The sequence below is a fragment of the Cinclus cinclus genome, chromosome 8 (assembly GCF_963662255.1).
Source record: "Cinclus cinclus chromosome 8, bCinCin1.1, whole genome shotgun sequence".
In the NCBI taxonomy this organism is placed as follows: Eukaryota; Metazoa; Chordata; class Aves; order Passeriformes; family Cinclidae; genus Cinclus; species Cinclus cinclus.
The window spans coordinates 28,635,503-28,659,077 of record NC_085053.1 but is presented as its reverse complement, the minus strand read 5'-3'; the positions used below and the strand labels follow the sequence as shown (position 1 = coordinate 28,659,077).

Below are 23,575 nucleotides of genomic sequence, written 5' to 3'. Positions count from 1 at the left end.
TGCACCTCAAAAGGGATCTCCAGGCTGACCTCTGGCTCAGAGCAGTGACTTCTCTGCAGGCACAAACTTCATCTCTGAGGAGATCTGGCTGTGCCAGAGGCACTGGGGATGGAGGAGGGCTGGAATCCCTTGGAATTCCTGTCATTTCCCAGGAGCACAGGAGAGCAGAAGGCTGCTCTGTCAGCCCAGCGTGGTGGGGACTGAGCAGGGAGGAAGGTTAACGAGAAGGGTTAATTAGAGAAGGGTTAATGAGAGCTGCTGCTCAGGCTAATGCCTTATCTCAGTGGCTCTGCTGTGCTGTGCAGTGATAATGCAAAACCCTGACTTGGCAGTACTGGATGGTCTTTTGCATAATCCAGCATTAGAATAGGGAGGGTCCCCTGCCATTAGCTGGTGTGTGGAGCACTCAGGGTCATTGTCTGCACTTCTGCAGCACTGCACAGCTGAGGAATGCACTCCCATTGGATATTGCACACCCACAGGAACTGCTGTGCCTCCCTTTCTCACCTGTGGCTTCATGTTGGAAAGAGTTGGTTGAGTTGCCTTTCTGCTCTCATAAAGTGAGATGTCTTCTGTGAACCTTCCAGGCTGCACCTCACCCAGCCATGTTTGTGATCAGTTTTTCCTTGTATCACCTCTTTTCACTCTGAATTGTCTCTTCCACTTTTTCCTCCTGTTCCTGAGGTTTTTCCATTCTGCCACCGACCAAATGTTTGTGCTCAGAGCTTCAGTCCTGTTGATCTTCACATGTGATTTTTGATACAGGATCAGACTTGTTGGTCATGGTATTATCAGTATCTCTCATTACACTGTTGCCCTGGTGTTTGCTAGTAAATATATGCAAGAATCTATAAAAATGCTGGAAAAGGTCATGCAGGCTGGAAGCAGGCTCTGAGCTTTTCCTATCAAACTGCATTCTGATGGCTGCTGTGATAAGCTCCCAGTTTGTCACATTAAATTGGGTGCTGAGCAGAGATGCTCTGCAGAAGCCTGATTAACACGGGGTGATGGTTTGTAGGAGATAGTCTGTAGGAAAAGTATTTAGTTAAGTCATGAGTCTGTATCCTGAGGCTGCATAATACAACAGAGGTTCTCTTGTCTGAATTTTGGGTTAATTTCTCTCCCCGAGGCATCAGTCAGGATCTGCTGTGCCTGCCTGGCCTGGTTTGATAATCAGCATTATGCAGAGGGAAGGCATCACTGTGTGAAGCTGTGTTTGCTCTGGAAGAGTTCAGCTCTGTGTAGCCACACAGGTTTAAAGGCCTAAAGTAGGGCATGTAGAGTAGGAGTGAATAGGAAATTCCTGCTAAAATGTGATTGAGTTTCAGTATCCCCACAATGGCAGCTGGTTGGGACTGGGGGGCTCCGGCCTGCCAGAATTCCAGAATTATTTGGCCAATGCTCTCAGGCACAGGGTGGGATTGTTGGGGTTGTCCTGTGCAGGGCCAGGAGCTGGATTGGATGATCCCTGTTGGTCCTTTCCAGCTCAGGATATTCTATGGTTCTGTGACTCCAATTTGTGCAGATGTCATCTCATGCCCATCCTGCTCACTCTGGTGAGAATTCTGGTCCAGAAAAGGTCAGCACTTATTCTGTGATGATCGCCAGCAGCAGCTACTTGTGATACTTGGTCTGAGAGTCTTATCAGTCCAGTGGAGATATTTTTATGGAGAAATGGAGTTTTTGTGGATGAAAAGCCTTCAGCCCCATGCTTGCTTGGGCCTTTTGTTTCTTGTCAGCTGAAACCAGTGCAGGGATGTTCCCCACTCCACAGACTTGCCCGTGGTTGAACCTGGGATAAATGCAAAAACCTGTCAGCTAAATTTTAGCAAGTCTCTTCCCTTTTGCCTCACAAGAAGCAGACAAAATGCTGCCAGAACTGTTTCTAATTTGGTATCTGGTATAGCTGGGGAGAAGACACTGCTTTCAAATGAGTTTATTATTGTCAGCCTCCACCCTTCTGCCACTTTAGGAGCAGCTGATTTTAATTGCACATTCCTGAAACCCCAGACACAGGTCCAAAGCCCTCAGAGGCTTTTCCTGTGTAACCCAGTGTGCCAGGCTGGGGCTTCTGGCAGCACGCAGTCCCTGCAGCTCTGAGCTTTTTATTTTTGCAACCCACAACAGAAGGCACTGACAGTTTGTTATTGGGAAATAGGAGCTGTGAGCTCTGAGAGTTCCAAGAAGGAGGGTTTATTTTATTTTAAAGTTATTTTTGCAGGTCTCTCCAAGCCCACTGGTGAATGGAGTGTGCATTTGCACCTTGCTGGGTGTGCTCTGGGCTGGAATCTGTGGCTGTGCTCACCTTGGGTCCTCCAGAGGTTCAGCATTCCCTGCTGGGAGCTGGTGCTTCTCACCACCAGCCCCAGTGGGTGAAAGCAGAGAGCCTGCACTTCCTCTGGGAGAATTCCCCAGCATCTTGCAGATGGGGAATTTGCTCTGTTTGTTTCATGAACCAGGCTGTTTACTATGGGTCATTATAATCCCTCCTGACTAACCACTTTTCTTCCCAAGTTTGTTTTTTCTGTTGAGCAGATCCTTGTGCTCAATTAACTCTGTCAGCTGAAAGTCAAGACTTATAAAATCTTGGACATTTTTTTCACTTTTCTGTGCCAAAGATAAAAATTGAAATGTTTTTTGGTTGTTGTCCAAAACCTGATTTTTTTATTTCCCAAGACAAAGTTCTCTTAATTTTTACAAATCTTTAAATCTTTTCAGGTCTCTCTTTTTTTTTTTTCCCTATCTCTTTAGAGGTATATTTTAATGGTTGGACATAGCACTTAGGGCAGTGGTCTGGTTGACAAGATGATGTTCAGTCAAAATTTGGGCATGGATGATCTTAGAGGACTTTGCTAACCTTAATGATTCTGTGATTTAATTAGAAGAGCAGCTTTTGACTAAACTTGCAAGTGAGCAGATTGAATGTACATTCAGTTGTTTTATAGAAAAATCACAGTTTTCTCCAAGGGGTTGGGGGCAGTATTTCCTGCCTGTTAATGTAAGTTACAGCAGAGATGATTGTTAGTGTGCAAAAGAACACTGTTACAGGAGATACTAATTAGTCTGGGAATAAAGGGGTCTGGATTCTTGGATGTGATGTGATTTGACCACATCTGCTCTCAGCACTTCATTCTCTCCTGTAAAATGAAGGTGCTGACATTTACATATCTTTGTAAAGCACTGCTGGCTTTATGGGCATTATCTGGGCTAATTGAGGCTTTGTCTTGGATTTATTGGATGTCAGACTTTGGCCATGTACTCAAAGATAGCATCTAATTGTTCAATAAGAGAATATAGGTTCCTTTGTATATTTTCTTTGTTTATTTTAATGTAATTCAGGAGAAGAAGAAAAGGTGATTTGTGCAAATGAATGGGAAGCACAGCAAAGGAAAACATGACAGTGTCCTGTGTGGCACTGAAAAGGGCATTTTGGAGTGTTCAGAGCCAAGTAATTTTATCACCAAAAAGTGAAAAGGAGAGTGAGCCAAGTCTTTATGCTGTCTCAGGGCTGATGAAGCTGGATGGTGCTTCCCATTATTTGTATTTCCTGGAGGTTTTTTCCCTGCCTGAAGGGTCTGTCCTCATCAGGCAGGGGAGGATGGGAGAGGCATCCCCATCCTCTTCCCTGCCTCCTCTCCTTGGGGTCTGCTCCCAGTTAACTCTCCTCTGGTGCAGACACTTTCTGTAGGACATGAAAACTGCTCCCACTCTGTTGCTAAAGGCAGCAGTGAGCCCTGTGGCCGACATCAGGAGTGTTTTACCTGTTCAGGTCAGTCTGGTGAACACTAGAACTTGCTGAGTCTCTGCAATAACTTAAACAGTTGAGGTGTTAGCAGAGATAAATACTCTTAAAGGGTATTATACTAAGTAATTGTTAATAAATTAATAAATACTCTCAACTAAATTATATTATACCAAGTAATTGTTATTAACAGGCTGGGAGAGCTGGGGGTGCTCACCTGGAGAGGAGAAGGATCCAGGGAGAGCTCAGAGCCCCCAGAGGGGCTCCAGGAGAGCTGGAGAGGGACTGGGGACAGGGATGGAGGGACAGGACACAGGGAATGGATTCCCACTGCCAGAGGTTAGATGTCAGGAGAATTTCCTTGCTCTGAGGGTGATGAGGCCCTGGCACAGGCTGCCCTGAGGCTGCCCCTGCTCCCTGGGAGTGTCCCAAGCCAAGAACTCCTCCGTGTGTGTCCAAGGGTAATCCATCCATGCAGGATAAATTGTTCCCTGGGAATTGAGAGGTGCCTGTGCCAAGTGTTTCCCACTCAGGAGAGCATGTCTGTGGCCACCAGGGCTCATGGCCACCAGGACTCAGAGCCACCAGGGTTTGCCTGTGTGAGCCCTGAGGGTCTGGAGGGGTCAGTCTCTATTGACCTGATGTAACATTTCTGCCAAAAGTGGGAGATCTGGGATTTTTTTGCAGTCTCCGGTCAGACTGTTTGGCTTTATCATTTCTCTGTCCCTGGCTCAGTTTCTGCTTTCAGTTTTGTCACAATTTATCAGAGGGCAAATCTTTGAGATGAGTCTCAGCATTTGCATTTTCTCTTTGTGCTCTCCAAATACTCTTGGTGAAATGACACAATTCTTAGTCATCAAAGATCTTGTCTTCTTACCCGTCCTTGGAGGCATAGCTCATGTCTTTCAAAGGTTGGTAAGAAATTGCTTTAGTATTCCCAGATAAGTAATTAATCTCTGATTAATATTAATATTTCTATACCCAAATGGCTTCCTACATTAGCAACCAGTTATCACAGCAAATAACCTGGCAGTATTTGTACAAACATCTCACTGTTTTTGGGACTGTCTGTTACTTGTAGGATCCTTCTTCAGGTAGGTGTATTTGTAATTATTTCACAGAATCCCAGACTGGTTTGGCTTGGAAGGACCTTGAAGCTCATCCTGTTCCACCCCCTGCCATGGGCAGGGGCACCTTCCATTATCCCAGGCTGCTCCAAGCCCTGTCCAGCCTGACATTGGACACTGCCAGGGGTGGGGAATCCATCTCCTTTCATTAGAGGAACTTTTTCTAACTCGAGCATTGTGATAGAATTTGACACACACCGCAGATCTCACAGAATCCAGATCTTAAAACTGTTCTCAGGCTTTAGACATGGAGGCTTCAGACACAGAGAATGCTTACAACCATTTTTGGGGCAGGTTTGCAATTTGGGAATGAAGGACTTCCATCAGCTGCTCTCTGTGATAATGAGATCTCAGAGAACATCATGCAAAAGAAGGAATTAGAGGCTGAGCAGGAGATAGGGAGCTGCATTCCAGAGGCAGTGGGGAAGTAATGACTGCACTTGTGGCTGGGGAGGTGTCATCCCTGCTGAGGCTTGGGAGCTGCCTGTGGTTGATGGGAAGCAGAGATTGCCCAGGAATCTCCTTGGTTCATTTGAATGTATTATAAATGCAGCCAAAAAATGAAATGCAGGAGTTCTCTGGGCTCACCAGGCGTAAGGAGTATGGGTTTTCTGAAATGCAGGGATGGCAGCAGACAAATATGTGAGTCTTTGAATTTGGATCCATTTGGATTATTTTTGGAGTGCTCAGTTGAAAGAAAATGTCATTTTTGCAAGTAAAACATGTTTTTTCATTACTTGAGTGTTGTCAGTGGTTAATATTACACTGCTCATGTTTCAAAACCTCTTAGAGTGACTTGCCTGTAGTTCACACTTAAAAATAAATCTGATGCCTCAGTTTAGCAACCTTATTTCTTTGAACTGTTACCTTCTTTAACCTGCCTGCAAATCGTATTTTTTTTTTTTTAGCATGTTACATTCTCAGATTTATTCTGAGTCCTTCCAGTACATCAGATTGTGTTCCCTGAGATACCAGTATCCCTTTAAGGGTGATTTAAAGGAGTTTGCCACAGCAAGCACAGGCCATCTGCATTCCTGGCTGCTCAGCAAGGGAAGTGCCTGTTTGCCCTGGAGACCCAGAGATAGCTGAGAGAAGGCTGGGGCTCAGTTTTGAAATGTTAATATGCTGCTTCTGTCCTTCCAAGATTTGCCCAGGGAAGGCAGTGGGTGGGAAGTTGGTATTAATTTAGAATTTGAAGCTTTTGCACAATCTGTTGCAGTTTTAGCACGTTATAAATCGCTTAATATTTAAGGAGGCATCGAAGTTAAGATGGAACTTTGTCCTGATTTCAAAATAGGCAAGAAATAATCACCCTGATTTTGAAGAAGTGCTTTAGCTGCCAAGTAAAAATAGCAGTCAGGATCCTCCCTGTGATGAGGAGCTCTCTGCAAGGTTAATTTTTCAAGGTCCCTTATCGGATACTCACAGGGAGTTTTACTCCCACACAGGAGGCAGGAGGTACAACCTTCCACACTCTGCCATTGTCATTTTACAGAGCCCTCAATTGTACTGTGGTCCTCACAGGGGCTGGGGCTCTGCCCTTGGGAAAAATGCATCTTATTTGAGCTGAAAGGGAAATTTGGCTTGGATTGGGCCACAGCAGCTTGGGTTCAAATCCTTGTTGTGCCAGATGCGTCCTGCCAAGCTGTCATGTCATAACCTCTCAGTGCTGTTGGGGCTCCCTGGGAGATTGGATGTCCTGGGAGGGCAGAGGTGAGGGAGGGGGAAGGAAATGGGAGGGAATGTTGTTTTCCATGGCTGTGCAGTCATACATAAGCTGGGCAAGTCTGCAGAACCATAGCAGGGATTTGAGTGTGTCACTTCCCGTGTGTCCCATGAGACTCCTCGTGGTGCAAATGTCCCCCGTGCCCAGCTGTGTGTTTAGGATGGGCTAAAGTCCTCCAGGCAAACCTGGGAATGCCTGTGGACATCAGGGCACTGTGCTCCAGTCAGTCCCTGTGGATGGAGACAATAATTGTCCCTTTTTCTGCCCTGGTTGGTACTGAGCTGCTGTGCAGTGCCCAGGAGAGCAGATCTTGAGACTTCAGGTACCTGCACAGGTGTAGGACTTGTACAGGCCTGACCTCTGCATTGTGTTTATTTGTTTCCTTGTGTGAGCTTTGCAGCATGGTGCCCTGGGTGTAGATTTCCCTTTGTTCCCTTTGTTATCCCTTTGGAATGCTTGGCTAAAGGGAATGAAGGTTTGTGTTACCCTCCATGGAGTGATGCCACCTGAGATGTCACTGAGGCACCTGCAGATTTGTGCAGGTGCTTTTGTAAGTGATGGTGATGATCCAGGTAGGTGCTCAAAAGGAGGAAATAAATAGAAGAGAGACATGTGCACTAAAACTCTACAAAAATACAGTGTTTGCTGTCTGGAGAAGGGCAAAGTCGATAGGGAACGCAGTTCTATTTTCCAGCTTTTAAGAGGATGTAACAGTGAAGAATAACACAACCTTAAAGAAGAAAGCTTGAGTGTCCCCATTGCAGGAGAGCTGTAAACCTTTGAAATAGGGGTTTGTCCTGCAAGTGCTGAGAGCCAGAACTGCAGCAACACAGGTGCCCCTCTGGAAACTGCCTGTTAAATGGGTTAGAGAAGCCAAATCAAGCAGACTGCTGTCTGAGTTAAGTGATTGAACACATTTGTGGTCAGGTTAAGGACATGCAGAATTGTTGTTTCCAACTGAGGGGTTTGATGGGGGTAATTGAGTCTCAGAGAGGGAGTCCTGTTTGATTTCTGTTGTACTTTCAGTTTATCAGTGCTGTGATAAACACAGTGTTTATGCTGGCAGGGAGTAGGTTATGCCCCTCTTACTCATCCTGAGCTGTCCTTTCTCCCCACATTGTCCTCCTGTGGATTTAATAGCACCAGAGCAGTGCTTGCCATGAGTGAGGTGGCAGTACCTGATCCTGGGATAAAGACTGAGTGAAAACCATGTTAGGGAATTATCCAAAATTTCATCTGTAATTACAGCCTGCACAAAGTCAAAGAGTGTTTTTTAAAAGAGCAGCAATTCTGGGAGCAGCTTTCCTTTGCGTATTTTTAGCATGTATTTGCTATTAATTTACATTATTCTATGGTCCTGGTGGTGATGATGCTCAGGGCTCTTACAGACTTTTGTTTCTGGAGGGTCTTAATAAACTCAACAGATTTCTTGGAGTAACACTCCAGTATTCCCCATTCGGTTTATTAGGGGAGGCCTTTCAGTATTTACAGGAGACTTAGAAGAAACAAGGAGAGTGACTTTTTACATAGGCAGACAGCGATAGGGAGGATGGTTTCAAACTAAAAGAGGAGAAATTCAGATTAGATACTAAATTCCTCATGTGAGGGTGCTGAGGCCCTGGCACAGGGTGCCCAGAGAAGCTGTGGCTGCCCCTGGACCCCTGGAAGTGTCCAAGGCCAGGCTGGACTTTGGGGCTTGGAGCAACCTTGGACAGGGGAAGGTGTCAGGGTTGAAACAGGATGAGCTTAAAGTTCCTTTCCTGCAAAACCACTCTGGGATTCTGTGATTAGCCAGTTGATGGGTGGTCTGCATGTTTGCAAACACCTGAGTGGAATTGTCCTTCTGCCTTTGGAAGTCCAAAGAAGAAGAACTGACTGTGTTTTGTGAAGGAGACACCTACTGTGGTTTCCCTGGAGCTGCCAGGAGGAATGGAGAAGGCTTTTCCTGGGAGCAGGATGAGATTGCACTGAAGATGGCTGTGTCTGCGTCCTGCCAGCAAGCAGGGCTGTGGCAGAGCACAGCTTTGTCCTCCTCAGCTGTTCCCCCTTCCTGCTGCAGATGATTTCAAACCTTTCCACGTGCAGCTGACAGGACTGGCAGTTCTGGGATGGTTGGGACCAGCTGTCCCACAATGTCACACTCCTGCAGGCCAGGGGAATCAGCCTCTTGTTTTTCCTGGTGCTGCAGGAGGTCAGCTGGGCTGGAGGTGAGATGGCAGAGCAGGTTCTGCTCCTCCAGCAGCAGTGAGGTTGATTGGGATGATGGGGCTGGATAACCTGGTCTTTATCTGAGCTTGTCCAGCTCCTCTGCTATGCACATTTCACATGATGGGTTTGTGTGGCAATTTCAGGTGACTGATGCCTTGTCCAGGTAACACAGGAATAGTCCTTTTTTAGGTATTTTTGTCTGTCCTTGTCCCCATCCACACCTCTGGAGCATGAAGCAGGACAAAGGAAGTGCTAAACCATGGACAGCAAGAGCCTTAAGAGGAGCTCTTCAGGTTTTGTTCACACATGGGGACATCTTGTAGATTAATTTTCCTTTTGGTGCATTTATTCATCCTTCTTTCCTCCTTCTCTTTCATCACTTCTTCCCCCACAAATATCTGAAGCCTAAAATAACGTTCTTGCCTTTTATCTGCCAATAGTCTGACACCAAGTAGTTCTTCTCCATACCCATGAATTTATGTTTGGCCTGTTTACTCAGGTGCTAGACAGTATTTCTAGCTGCACAGATGGTGAGTCTAACACAGGCCTCTGGGTTTGACTGTGATGTTTGTTTACATCTTCATGGTACAATAGTTACCCGAAGAGACAAACTGGAAAATTGTGAAGTGCAACCTTGGGCTTAATCCTGAAATGTGTGAAGTGCTTGGAAACCCCTGGAGTGCACAGAGAGCCCCTGAGCACTGCCTGCCTTTCTGGATTGGGTGATTTTTAACTGGCATGGCCACTTCATTCATCCCCTGTCCAGCACATCACAATGCTCCTGTTGGGCAAGGGAAATCAGAGATGTGAAATTCCAGAGCTGTGTTTTGGGCTGTGACAGTCTAACACCCTCACTCCTGCATGTCCCCGTGAGCTCTGCATCAATACAGAGATTTTTCCTCATCTGTTTTGTAATTCTGTGTATCAAGATGAGTGGAGTGGAGAGATTGGAAGGGATGAGGGGATAGGTTCCTGTGTGTTAGAGAATCACATGTAAATAAATGAGTTTGTGCAGATTAAAACACAACACTTGCACAGGAAACTCACTTTTGGAAGATCCCTCAGCTTTGGAGCTGCCAGGTCAGAAAGAGGAATAAAAGTAAGTCTTAAAATGTTAGGCCTTAAAAATAAGGTCAGCTCAGCAGCTTTAAGTCATCCCATGAGGTTTCCTTTCCCCTCTGGGAGATGCTGTCAGTGCCCAGCAAGGAGGAGCATCCCTGCATGGATGGGGCCATGGCAGGATGTGAGGGGCTCTTTTCCCAGCACCTCTGGGCATCCCCTGCTTCTGGAGCCTTTGCTCAGTGATTTAGGTGATTTTATCTTTATTTACAAGGAGTCTGTTGCTGGCTGGTTCCTCCTCTTTGATTGTGAGGTTTGTCAGTGGAAGGGGCAATTTGACACAGAGCAGCGCTGGAAGTTTGTTGCACTTGGAGACAAACAGGCACTTGTAGCAATTCCTTCAGGAAAAGCTGTGACCCCTCAGTGACATTTGTCAGGGATCTCGTGCCAAATGGAGCTGGCCTGCCTGTTTGTGAAGAGCAGGGTGAGGTGGTGACATCTCAGCTGGCACGTGGGAAGGAGCAGTGAGAGGTTCTGCTCATCGCGAGGGTGCAGCGGTGAAAACAGTGAGAAGTGTCTGGTTTGTGTTTTCAAAAGTTCTCCAAAATCACTTTGAGTCCATTTCAGGAGTCCAGATTAGAAGAGGGGAAGAAGTTATGGGGTTAGAGTGAAAGGGGTGGTCATCATCTTGTGAAAGGTGTCGCTGCCCATGGCAGAGGTTTGGTCTTTAAGGTCCCTTCCAACCCTTCTATGATTCTTTTGATATTTCTTTACACAGAAGTTATTTGTTTATTTTACCTAAACTGCAGAATCAAATACTGTGTTTCTAGCCATCACATATTTTTTTGGTGAACCAGATTCTTATCTGGCAAAAAGTCATCTGGTCCAACTCCCCTGACTTCCTTGGAGTCACGCTGGTTTCCTGCTGAAGGATTTCCCTTCTAAGAAAATTGCTGTATTCATTGAGATTGGTTGTGGTAGGGAAATTCTTTCAGCATCCTCTGTGTTAGCAGAGTCTTTTTCATTGAATAAAAAGTTGATATATATCAGAACTTGTTGGTGTTAGTTTGAAAACTGGAATTTGCAGTTTGCACAGCAGTATTTTCGGGAGGCACGTTTAAAACTGAAGTACTGAGTGTTCTTTTTAGTCATCTCCAACACAAGCTACAGGATAGTTCCTTGTCCCACAGAAATCATCTGGATGACAGGAAAGGGGAAGTTAGTAGAGAAAACTGCTGAATTTGGCTGTATATTTTGTGACTCTTGTTAGAACGCTCAGCCTCACTGGCATGTGCCAGGGAATTCTAGGAAATCTGTCAGTTGCTGTAGAGACAGCTTCCTCAAAACTTGTTTTTGGTGTTTCATTTTCTTAATGTCTATGTTTATGTATAGCTTCATAGTCTAATGATCTCATATCAGAACATTTATATGTATTTATGTAATGGAATATGTAAAAATACAAGTTATGCAATGTATGTATCCAGTTTATGCAAATTTTCTTCTAATGTATCTGAAAAAAGCACAGCATGGTGAGATCAGCATTGCCAGCGAAATCTACTGTTTTCCTTCACGTTTTCAATCACTCCTTGTGCTTCAGGTAAAGGCTTTGTGCACAGTAAAGATGATTTTTAAGCATTCATTTCATTTTCCTGGCATGGGCAGAGTCACTGTGGCACTAAAGGCTCTAATATCAGGGAGAGGAGGTGGTTAAACTAGTACCTGTGGTAGGTGAACATTGTGTTTTGTGTTCCCCAGAGAGGTGGTGTAATTCAAAATAATGTCAGTCCTCAGAGCCCTGTGGCTGCCTGAGTTCCTGGTAAAACAAGCCTTGCTCTGGGCTGTGGCTGGGGGCCGTGCCTGGGGGAGAAAGGGTTCCTGAATCTTGGATCAGGATCAAGGTTTCCCTTTGTGATCAGAGCCTGGTAAAAACAAATCCAGGCTGAGATAAGTGGGAAATAAAGTACTAAGTTTCTTTTTGTTGTGTTTCTTGAAAATAGATGTAACCTTTTCTGGCTCTAGTTGTATTTTTTGACGTGGTGGTGGTGGTGGTGGTGGTGGTGGTGGTGGTACTCACCAGAGAAACATGCAGAGGAACATCAGCTAAAAGATAAGACATAAGAAACAGCTCTGTGATGTGTGTTAGCTGAGGTTAACACCACTGGGGTTAATCACCTGATGCTGCATCAAATCCCTCAACGAGGCAGAAGAACTGGTTTAAAAAAGAGAGCAGAAAAAGCGCGTGCGATTTTTCTTTATTCGCTCGGCTCGGTGTGAACGAACCTGTGCTGGTTTGTTTGTTCCCAGGTGCCTCTCACAGAAGCAGTGGAGCCCGTGGACGTGGAGGAATATCTCAGCACCCATCCTCTGGCCTTGGAGTCGGGGCCCCTGCGGGATCTGCTGGAGTTTCCCTCCGATGACATCGAGGTGGTTTACACACCCCGAGAGTGCCGCACGCTCGTGTCGGCCGTGCCCGAGGAGAGGTAGGGCAGGAGGAGACCCGGTGATGCTCCGGGGAGTTAAATATGTCTTCAAGGAGTCATCATCATCTCTGTGATCCTTGGTTTTTATTCTTTTTGCAGCGAGATGGATCCTCACGTGAGGGACTGTGTCAGGAGTTACACGGAGGACTGGGCGATCGTGAACAGAAAGTGAGTTCCCCTGTGGTGTTTGGCACCTTAAGTTCATGTTGAAGTTTTGGCCAAGTGCTATAAGTGCTCAAAAAGTGCTCAAAAAACACTGTCCTGGCTGCTGATTCCGTGTGCTCTGGCTTTTAGTTGCCAGGTTCAGCTGAACTGATGCATTGTGTTTGGAAAATTGGATCTTGGACGTCAAAACCCCTTGGAGCATTTTGGAAACTCTAGGGCCGTTTCAGTCCACAGTTACTCCTTTACCATGGCAGAGCATTTCAGGAATGTGGACAAGCAAAATAACTTGCAGCATTTGTTTCTTTCTTTGTTCCATCTGGTTTTAGTTCTTTTTAGAGACAAGCTGCATTAACTTGGCAGTGATACACAATTTATGTGCAGTCACAACCATCTGATAGACAAGGTGCCCTCTGCAGCTTCCATTGGTTCCTAGAGAGACCTGGGAAAAGTACCTCAGTCAAACAAATAATCATTAATATTTGAACCATCACAACATTTACCTAATGAGTTAACAGTTCAGAGGATGGGTATGCATTGATTAGTTCATGCAAATTAGCAGGAAGGGTTCTGAGAGGCTTTAGTTGGAGCACAGACTCTCAGATAATTGGAAGTCTGATGACTTCAGGAGCTGCTGTCAAGCAGTAAGTGATCCATGTGGTGTGCATCACCTACAAATGACTCAGTGCAGCTCCAGCTCTGCCCTTGTGGCAGTTGCTACAATTCACTGGTTTAATGTTGTCCTGAGAACCACTTCAGGGGATGCTCAGGATGTGCTTGGCACTGCGAACGTGACCTAATAAAAAACTGTTTTGTAATATCGTACATACCAAAAATAAAACCCAAAAAAACCCCAACAAAAGCTACCCCAAAACCCACCCAGAAAGGAACCCAAGAGGGAGGGAGATGTTTTATTAACTCCCAGCCTTGACAGCAGAGTTTTGGGTACACCACAGACCTGGACAGTGTGTCCCACCCAGCCACCCACTCTTGGTTTCTCAGTGACTTTCATTGGTACCTGGAGTTTCTGGCTGTGATTCCTGCTCTGAGGAGGTTTATTTGATGGGGTTTTGTTATCTGAGAGTCATAGCACTTTCTGCTTGGATAAAATCATGGCAGTGCACTGGGTAGAAACTGAAGAGTTATTGCTGGAGCAGTGGAAGAACCCAAAAGCTCAGCTGGGAAGGACTGAATTGTTTTTCAAGTAAGGATGCCAACCATTTCCTCTTAATCCATCCCATTGGATGGTTCCACGTCCTCTGGCTAGCTCCAGAGGCACAAACCCCAGCTCTTGCAAGAACTGCTGAGCTGGCTCGTGACATTCCATCCTTTTCTTCCCCACCCCAGGGGAAATAAACTTTATGTCCATCTCTGCCTCCAGTTTTTTGTAACCAAAATGTTTCTGAGGCAGGGGAATCTTGTACTTGTTGGTGGAGCTGTGATGGAAATGCAGACATCCATGTGAGGATTATACAGATCCTATTGTTCAGCTGTCAGGAATTACATTTTACCAAGGAAAATGCATTCCCCTTTTTTTCCTCTTCCCTTCCTTTATTCACTGCTAGCACATCCATGGTTTTCCCATCTCTGGAACATCCCTCTATGGTAACTTTAGTACCAGGGCATGGTAAGAACAATTAACTCTAGATGTGATCCCAGAACTGACATGGAGGGAGTGTTGCAGGGAGACCATGGCTCTACCCGTGTGTGTGTGTGTAAATACAGACATGGTGCCATTTGGCACCCAAAAATTTGTTAGTCAAAGAGACCTGCTCCTGTCAGCACAGCAAGCAGTCTGTTCACTTGTATGAGCTCTTACACTCTGGAAAGCTCTGAGGGATCCACTTCCTTACAAAGATGCTATGTGAACGCACTTGTTTTAGTCAGGGTTGGAAAGTTGCTCTGCAGAGGTGCTCAGGATTTTCCTGAGCTGCTGTTTTGGTTTTCCAGTTAATCATTTTATCTGCTCCAAGTCAGTTCCTGCCCCAGCAGAACCACTGGCCTTCAGCCCTTGTGTTCCCAGCCTGTTTTTAGCTTGGCATCACAATGGCACATTTTACAACGACTTTAATTGGCCCTTGATAATCCTCCTTTTGACATCACCCAGAGTGGCTTCATAGATGAACAGAGTCACATTGTAGTGTTGGAATAGTGGCTGTTGGATGATGCCCCAGCTCCAGTGGAGCTGACTGGAAATTGTGTTTTCAGAAAGCAGCTCCTGCCTCGGGAGCACCCACGCTGACAATGCTGGGTTTGTTCCGGGCTGCTGCTTCTGGGGTCGGGGTCAAAAGGGTTGCTAAGAATGTGTTTGAAATCTTCTGTTTGCAGGTACCACAAGCTGGGAACTGGGTTCAATCCCAACACCTTGGACAAACAGAAGGAGAGGCAAAAAGGGCTCCCCAAACAGGTCTTCGAGTCTGACGAAGCTCCGGATGGCAACAGCTACCAGGATGAACAAGTAATGTGCCTTTAAAACCTCGCTGCATAAAACCTAATTTATAGTCCTGCTTTAAAAGTGCAGTCCTTTCCCCATTATAATAAGTTGCCTTTAATTTGTTGGCTCTCAGGATGACCTTAAGCGACGCTCAATGTCGATCGACGACACTCCCCGGGGCAGCTGGGCCTGCAGCATCTTCGACCTGAAGAACTCCCTGCCTGATGCCCTGCTCCCAAACCTGCTGGACAGAACCCCAAACGAGGAGATTGACCACCACAACGAGGACCAGAGGAAGTCCAGTAGGCATAAGGAGCTTTTTGCACTACACCCAGCACCAGATGAGGTATTTTTACATGCGTGTGGGTGGGACTAAAAAGAGTGAAGGGTATAGGGAATGTGAAAGCTGTCAGTCTGCCACGGATTTAGAGGATTTAAGATCACCTGTGTTTTACATGCATGAGAACTGCAGCTATTTTGTGTTTTTCAGCATATTGTCTTGCCCATAGATATTACTTTCTGAAGTTTGGGTTTCCCTTCTGGTTATGCAATCCCCAGTAATGTAGAAACATTAAAGGGATTTAATTTAGCATATTTATAGCTGCTGATGAATGCACCATGCTGGGAAGACTCAGATTAAATTGGTGCTGTGTCTTAGAAGAAGAAAGTGGTAGATGTGTTTGCCTCCTGATTCTGCTGCTGGTTTGTACAGGGGTTGTGTCTCTAATTCCAGGAGGAGCCCATAGAAAGACTCAGTGTCCCTGAAGTACCCAAAGAACACTTTGGCCAAAGACTCCTGGTGAAGTGTTTGTCCCTGAAGTAAGTACCACTCCAACAGACAGCTGCACTGCAGAAATTCAGAATTTAAACCTGCTGCTGTATCCATGTGCATCTGGAATAACTCCACTGTCTTGTTTATTGCCCTGGAAGGGTCATTGCATTGTTTGGTCATAAGCTTTGAGGTTAATTTTATAAAGGGTGAGTTACACAGTTGTATTTTCAAGACTTCCTGCAGATTGATGAGACAGGAAATATCCACCTCCCTTGGCTTTTCTCCCTGTTGCTTTCCAGCTCTACCTGTTCCATGTCACTGGCACGTGACATGAGGTTTCACCACACTCCTCCAGGGCTCTGAAGTTGGCCACTCACTGGTGTTCCCCTCCCTAACGAGGAAATTTGAGATTAAATTTAAAGGTCAGAAATGCTTGAGCCTTTAAAACATAAAGGCAACCAAAGATTTGTCGAAGTTTAGGCTCAACAACCTTGACTGTGTCCCTTTAAGAGTGAAGACTTTATATACTTAGTAAGCATTAACTGGAGGAATAGAAACCTGTTAAACAAGTTTAATGAAGTGGAGCTCCTGAATATAGGGTTACCTGCAGCTGGTTCATTGCCTATAACTCTTCTCTAATAACACAAGGTAAAATTTTACTGTTATTCCCTTGGAGAAATAAAGTACAAAACTGATTTTCCACACTGCTGTATTCATCTTCTGTGTCCTCAGTTAGGTCAACCCTTCTTATTAGAGAGCTCCAGTTGCTGCTCATAACTGAGATAGATGTGTGGGACATTTCTCCTGCTCGTAGAGTACTCCAGGACCTAATATAGCTGTAGAGATGAACTGATTTTGCAGCCTTTTATGAACTGGAACAACATAATATGCAGTAGCAGTGCAGCTTTCCCTCCAAAGGAGGGTGTCTTTAGCATAAATAAGTTAGATGCTGGAAATTAATGTTTTCTGCTCTTTAAGCATCTCTTGTTGACTGCAAACTTATAGCAAATCTGCCCAGCTACATGTTTGCTTGTGTTCCTGGGCATCTCTGAGTCTGTGCTCGGGGGTGTAATCCAAGGTTGTGCCATCTCAGTGGCATGAAACAGGGACATTTTCCCCAGGGAGAAGGCTCAGATGACCTTAGCAGGGTCATTTCCAGGTTAATCTCAGCTCTGTTGCAAAACTGGAGAAAACACCTGTTTGTCCCTGTTGGGAGAAGGAGTTCCAGGCTGAAGCTGAGAGCACTCTGCTAGGGCTGGGTGTGGAGGGGATTCCAAGGTGGATGGGGCATGGATTTTGTGGGGAGGCTGTGCAGACAAAAATGGCATTTCAGTCCCTACTCGCTGTGGTGAAGGGACAGGTGTTGAATGTTTTAAAATTCCTTGAACTCCCCAGGTGTTCCAGCAATAAGTTCAACTCTGTTGGGTGGCTCAGTGTTCTTGTTGGGAGTGTTGGAATTTGCATAAACACTGGGTAACAGTCACTGTGAAATGCTGGCACCTTTCTAAGGGAGTTGTTGGTATTTTTTGACAGCAGTTAATTGTTGAAAATTGCCAAAATAGCTGTCCCTGAGTGTCCAGAGGCAAGGCCCTCTGGTCACTAATGCTGAGAGGAGCAGCTGGCCATTTAGCTGGAGCTGCACAGGAAATTGGCTTCTCCAGGGAATCAGGGGAGCTGAGTGCTCCAGTTATCCCAAATAACAATTCCCCTCCCTTTGAGGAAGCTTTTGGGCTGCTTTGCTTGGCTTTCAGTGAGTTAAAATGGCTTTTAGAAAGTCCAGGGAGCACTGACATGGTCCTCGTGGGAGGCACCAGGACAGGATGGGCTGGAAGTTGGGAAATGAGATCCCTTGGAGTAGGAGCAGCCCTTGGGTTGGCTCAGCTGTTCCTGGTATCTCAGTCCCCATCACCCAGGGAGGATTTGGGGACAGGGTTGGTTATTCCTCCTGAAATAATGCAAATCAACTGATTTTGTGTTTCTTTCTTTCAAGATTTGAAATAGAAATTGAGCCCATTTTTGCAAGTTTGGCTTTGTATGATGTTAAAGAAAAGAAGAAGGTAGGTTTTTAATTACTTGAATGTGACATTCCCGCTGAAATTTAGAAACAAGAATGGAGGAATTAATTCTGGTGGCAAAGCTTTAAGAGGACAGTGACATAGAAGTTGGAAGGCTGATCAAGGCATTTCATGAACCATCTTGTGTGTTCTTCTTGGTAAAGCAGTTGAGGTATAATCACTTTCCTAAAAATATTATCTAATATGTGAGTGCCTGAAATCAGAATATATATATAGAGTCCAATTTTGCCTTTGAAAAGTCTCTTCCCCAGAGAGAACTTAGGTAACTGAAATCTTTTATTTAGATTAGTTTTTTTATGACTTTCTTGTTCTCTTTTTGGTGATTCAGCATGGCATGGGTCCAAGCAACACTTCAGTAATGCATGAGAAAGTCACACATGCTAAATTTGCTAAAATCAAAACAAAACTGAGGAGTCTTTTCAAGATCTAAAGTCATAGGAAATGGAAAATACATTTATTCGCCTATTTATGTTCTGTATTTAATATTTAAAGAGTCTCTTAGTTTTCCTTATTCAAGATATTAGCAGTAGTGGAGAGAAAAATGTTAAAAATACGCATTTTGACATTTATCTCTTTAAGACTTGAATTTAATGCATTGAGATTTAAGTTATGTAGATGAGAGTATGTGGAATATTATGTGAACTTTGTTTAATATTTAAATCACATTTCATAAGCCAATTTTATCATCTCATTACTCCTTTTTTTTTTTTTTTTGGCTCTAATGTAGTAAGTTCTTTAGTGACCTCTGGTGTTGGTAACCTGCTCACTTCGTTTTTGGCTCTGAAGCTTTGCAGTCAAGGATTTGGTGTTTTAGGGTAGAAAGCTCAGTGTGTGTCTTTCAGGGGGTGTAGTTTTTTATTTTTCTGTTTCTATTTTGGTGTTTTCAGTTCAGCTAACAGTGGTAACTCCTGATCCTGTGATGGAGCTACACACCTTAGGGAAGCTGGAAGAAATTTTATTGGTAGTTTGTGGTGTTTCCTCCATTTTCTTTCTCACTGTCCTGCCTTGATTTCTTAATCAAAAAGGCATTTTTTTTTTCTTTTCATACATGGCTTGAAACAAAGAGTTTTAAACATTTTTTTTTAAATCTATTAACATTAAACCTTTAACATGTATTTTAAAACAATTTTAAATCGTTCATGAAGAATTTATGATGAAAAAGGAAGATATCACTAATGCTTGAAACTACCCAATTTCTTTCTTAGATTTCAGAGAACTTCTACTTTGATTTAAACTCTGAGCAAATGAAGGGAATGCTTCGGCCCCATGTCCCCCCTGCTGCTATTTCCACCCTGGCCAGATCTGCTATCTTTTCTATCACCTACCCATCCCAAGATGTTTTTCTAGTAATAAAGGTAAGAAATGCCAGGGAAATTGAAATTATTGTGGTCTCGTGGTTTTTACTTAAAATAAAATAGAAATTTGGTTGTCAGAAGTGTGAACAGTGCTGCTTTATTTCAAGTGTTCTCACTTAAGTTCCTTCCTAACAACCACTTCAGTGCACTGAAACTGGAAAGAGCACAAAGGTTTGCTTGATGCTATAAATCAGTTTTCTGGGGCTTGACCTTGGTTTTCATATAAAACAGTGTGCTGACTCCTTAAAATGACAGATAAGTCAGTGATTTAAAAATATCTATTGATCTGAATCTCATTTCAAAAAGGATACACGCCCCTCAGCCTGATTTTCAGATGTATTTAAGGGCTGAAATTGCTAAGAGAGTGAGATCCATAACTGAAATAAAATGCAACATTGGTCACTCGTGGGATAAAGTACACAAAGATAAAAAGTTATTCTCTGTTCTCTCCTTTGATTCAATGAATGCACAAATGTTGCTCATTCAGGTGGGTGTTTAAGTCAAGATTTTTGGCTGGAGTCTGGATAAAAATCACCCTGTGGACAAAAGGGGATTTGAAGACTTATTTTCGGTTCACAGACAGTGTGAAAGTTCTGCAGGAAATGCTTCTTCCACAAGGACTCAGCAGGCTTCAGCTCTTGTGAAAGAATTTTTTGCGTCCTTGTGCTTGTTCAATTTATTAATCCTTGCTGGATTCGTGTCCTTATAATGGTTCATTTTCCCTTCTCAGCTGGAAAAAGTTTTACAGCAGGGAGATATTGGGGAGTGTGCAGAGCCTTACATGATTTTTAAAGAATCTGATGCAGCAAAGGTAAGAATTTTTGGTGTTTTGATAAAAAATTAAATGTATTTTCTTTTACCTTGGAAGGTTGATAGTGTTCCTGTCTTTAAAAGGCTCTGTTTTTAATTAAGAATCTAATCCTATTCTAAATGCCAAAGAAGAGCCTTTGAGTCTTGGTGTCTTATTGGGGTGGAGTAGTTAAAGGTCAGCAGTTTTTGTGGCTGTCAGGGGAGATCTGTGGTTCCCATCAAACTCAGTCATCTGTGATTCCCTGTCCCAAAGGGTCAGCTGGGTCAAGGGAAGGCAGCCTTTGATGGGAATTCACAGTAAAAAATTCAACTTTTCCACTGCTTTTGCAGCTTTAACCCCATCACTTCTGCCTGATTCTAAAAGAACCTCAAAAGTGGTTCCTAATTTTGTGTGCAGTTGCTTTGAGGTGGAGATCAAAGGGGAATAATGAGGGCTTGGGTGAAGGGCAAAGCAGAGGTTCCAGCCCTTCTTGTGATCCCAGCCTCTCCATTAGGCATTCTCAAAAGCTTGGATGATTTGTTAGTTTTAATCAACCTCTTAATAAAATATTTCCTCCCTAAAGCTGTAAAAATTGCTCTTTAATATCCAGAGCTATGGAAAAATCCTCTCTTACTCCTTTTTTTCCTTGACAAAATGAATAAGATGCTTCATATTTGAGGAATTTTTTGAGCTTCCCACACAGCTAGAGATGATCTGAGCACCTGCTGTATAAAATCACATTAGGAAAGGCCCTTTCAGACTTCACAGGGGGAAAATTCAGATATTCTTGAAGGAGCAGTGGCCAGATGAGCTCACAGGGATTTGACAGGCTGTTCAAGAGGGTTAAGAACATTAAAGACTGTTCTGACTGTCCTCTGGTGGCCTCTTTTGGGAAGCAGAAGTTGCATTTTCCCAGCACTTGGTGATCCTGCTCTGGAAGGTGCTGCTGAAACACACAATCACTGGGAGGTAGAAAAGACACCGTCGTTCCTCACTGATTTTGCTAAATGATCCTCTGACCCTCTTCTTCTCTTAACCTCTTGGGTTGAATATTTTCTTCACAGAACAAGGAGAAGTTGGAAAAACTGAAAGGCCAGGCAGAACAGTTTTGCCAAAGACTGGGGAAGTACCGGATGCCTTTTGCCTGGACAGCCATTCACCTCATGAACATTGTGAGCAGTGCTGGCAGCTTGGAAAGAGATTCCACAGAAGTTGAAGTTGGCACAGGAGGTACAGGATTTGGCATCTGCAGGAGGGAATGTGGGCAAATCCAGAGGTTTTGATTCATATCCTGTAGCTGCTGTTGCTCCTTTTATCGCTTTCCTCCCCCTGCCCGAATGGTCTGGGGTCATGGTTGAACTGAAACAGAAAAGTCCATGATAACAAATGGATTTATATTTCAAGGATTTTACAAGCAAACCATCTGTTATATTATTTAAAACCAGGCTTGTGAGACTGAGGGAGCATTACAGGCTGATGAACATTTTCCAGAGGAGTGGATTAATCTTTGTTAGCCACATAGCTCATCCAAAACTGCTCTTCAGCATCCCCAAAACTGCCAACTTCATCATCTTTCAGAGCAAGGGAAATGCATAAATCTCAGCATGATAAAGACTTTTCTAACAGCAGGAAGGCAGTGGGGTGAGGTGGCTGGGAGGGGAGCAGGAGTCAGCTGTGCTCCACAGCCTCCTGAAGTCTCCAGAGCGGGATTGCCTGAACATAACCCCCTCTTCTGTCACCTCACGGCATCCTTCCCTCTCCTCCTGTGAAAACAATCCTGCTAGGAGCAAAAGGCTCTTGGAGTGTAGTTTTTCTGCTTTATATTCTAATTCCTTTTCTTCTCACTGCTGTGTTTTGCAGAACGTAAAGGGTCGTGGTCGGAGAGGCGGAATTCCAGCATTGTGGGGAGGCGTTCCTTGGAGAGGACCACGAGTGGGGATGAGGCTTGCAACCTGAGCAGCTTCAGACCAGCCACCCTGACAGTGACCAACTTCTTCAAACAGGTATGGCAGGAAAATGTCTCACCGAGGAGTTATTTCTTGGACAGAGGGGTTGGATCGTGTGAGCTCGCTGAGGGATTAATTTGTGATGTGTTTGATTTCTGTTCCCCAGTCACAGGGAATCTTTGAGCAGCATTCAGTGGGTTTGTTATGTATCAATTATCATGGAATAACAGACTGGGGTTGGAAGGGAGCTTAAAGCCCCTCCAGTGCCACCCCTGCCATGGCAGGGACACCTTCCACTGTCCCAGGATGCTCCAGCCTGGCCTTGGGCACTTCCAGGGATCCAGGGGGTGCCACAGCTGCTCTGGGCACCCTGTGCCAGGGCCTGCCCACCCTCCCAGGGAGGAATTTCTCCCTAATATCTAATCTAAACCTACTCTCTTTCAGTTACATATTACATAATATTATGTCATGCATTAATTCTGGTAGTAGTGAATCCATTTCCTCAGAGTGATTTAAGGTTGGCTTCGGTTCCCTGGACACATCCAGGGATCCCTGAGGAAAACAAAGAATTCTGCTTCTGATGCTGCTTTGCTGAGTGGCAGCTCCTCTTACCCAGAGCTTGGGATTTTCTTGAGGAGTGGAAAACATGATTAATGGGAGCAGATTTTTTAGTTAAGTTTAGCAAAATGTAATGAGCTTACTAAGACTGGCTTAATGTCATATCTAGTTAAGGAAAAACTGGTCATTAAGTTAGTAATGATTTACAAAAGCAAGTATTTATTTACTTTGTTGAGGTTATTTGTACTTTGAAGCAGCTCGTTTTATTAAATTTGTCCTTTAAAAACTGCCAAGCATTTATTTAAGATCTTAAATTTCAGGTTCATTATTGTCTTTCTTTTTTCCTGTTAAGTATAATTAGTTGGGCACTACCTAGTGTTTTTCTCCTTGCATTCTCTTCTTTCTTTTTTCTTTTTGTGTTGGGATTTCTTACCTTTAAAATCAGGTTTCTTCTGCTTTTGGGTGGCAGAGTCCCCTTTTCTGTGATATTTCCAAAATTAGCAAAACTCTGAGCTATTAGAATGGGCCCAATGAAGACTGACAGCAGACTCCTTGCACTTCCTGCTTTTCCTGAAAAATAAGGCTCATCCCAAAGCAAAGGCAGAGGAGAAGGAATGAGGATCACCTCCTGAATGACAGATACTTTTTCAAACTATTACACTTGCTAAAAGATGGGTATTTTTTGGGAAGTCTTTTAGCAGCCATTTCCAGTTTGGAAAAAGATAATATTGATGGGGAGAGAAAAGGCTTTCAATTAAAAGTTCCTGCAGCTGTCAGGATGATTAATAAGGGATGAAGGAAGGGGAAGGGATGGAGAAATGAAGTGTAATTTAACACGTTAATGCTAACACCTTGTTCTGGGAAGGCAGTTTGGTGTCAGAGGGAAGAGCTGAGGGCTTGCTCAGTCCCTGGCAGCCCTGGAGGGTTGTTTGGGTAACCAAATCTTGCACCCTGAGCAGGAGGGGGATCGCCTGAGCGATGAGGACCTGTACAAGTTCCTGGCTGACATGAGACGTCCCTCGTCGGTGCTGCGCAGGCTCAGACCCATCACAGGTATCCAGCAGCACTTCTGGGCTCCAGAGTTCAGGTGTTTGGTCAGTTCCTCCCCCAGGCACCCCAGAGAAATCCTTGAGAAGGATCC

At 44.5% G+C, this 23,575-nt stretch overlaps 1 protein-coding gene across 8 annotated transcripts in view; it reads left to right on the top strand.

The window, feature by feature from the left end:
• The window catches only part of DOCK7 (dedicator of cytokinesis 7), a 91,481-nt gene that overhangs the window by 9,582 nt on the left and 58,324 nt on the right, over positions 1-23,575 (top strand). For all 8 annotated transcript variants that reach the window (XM_062497797.1, XM_062497800.1, XM_062497795.1 and 5 more), the window contains exons 3-13: positions 12,167-12,342; positions 12,442-12,510; positions 14,833-14,962; positions 15,072-15,284; positions 15,672-15,757; positions 17,701-17,767; positions 18,991-19,140; positions 19,871-19,951; positions 20,995-21,160; positions 21,791-21,933; positions 23,394-23,487. In XM_062497797.1, the coding sequence (XP_062353781.1) occupies positions 12,167-12,342; positions 12,442-12,510; positions 14,833-14,962; positions 15,072-15,284; positions 15,672-15,757; positions 17,701-17,767; positions 18,991-19,140; positions 19,871-19,951; positions 20,995-21,160; positions 21,791-21,933; positions 23,394-23,487 (1,375 nt within the window). The remainder of the gene's footprint in view (positions 1-12,166; positions 12,343-12,441; positions 12,511-14,832; positions 14,963-15,071; positions 15,285-15,671; positions 15,758-17,700; positions 17,768-18,990; positions 19,141-19,870; positions 19,952-20,994; positions 21,161-21,790; positions 21,934-23,393; positions 23,488-23,575) is intronic.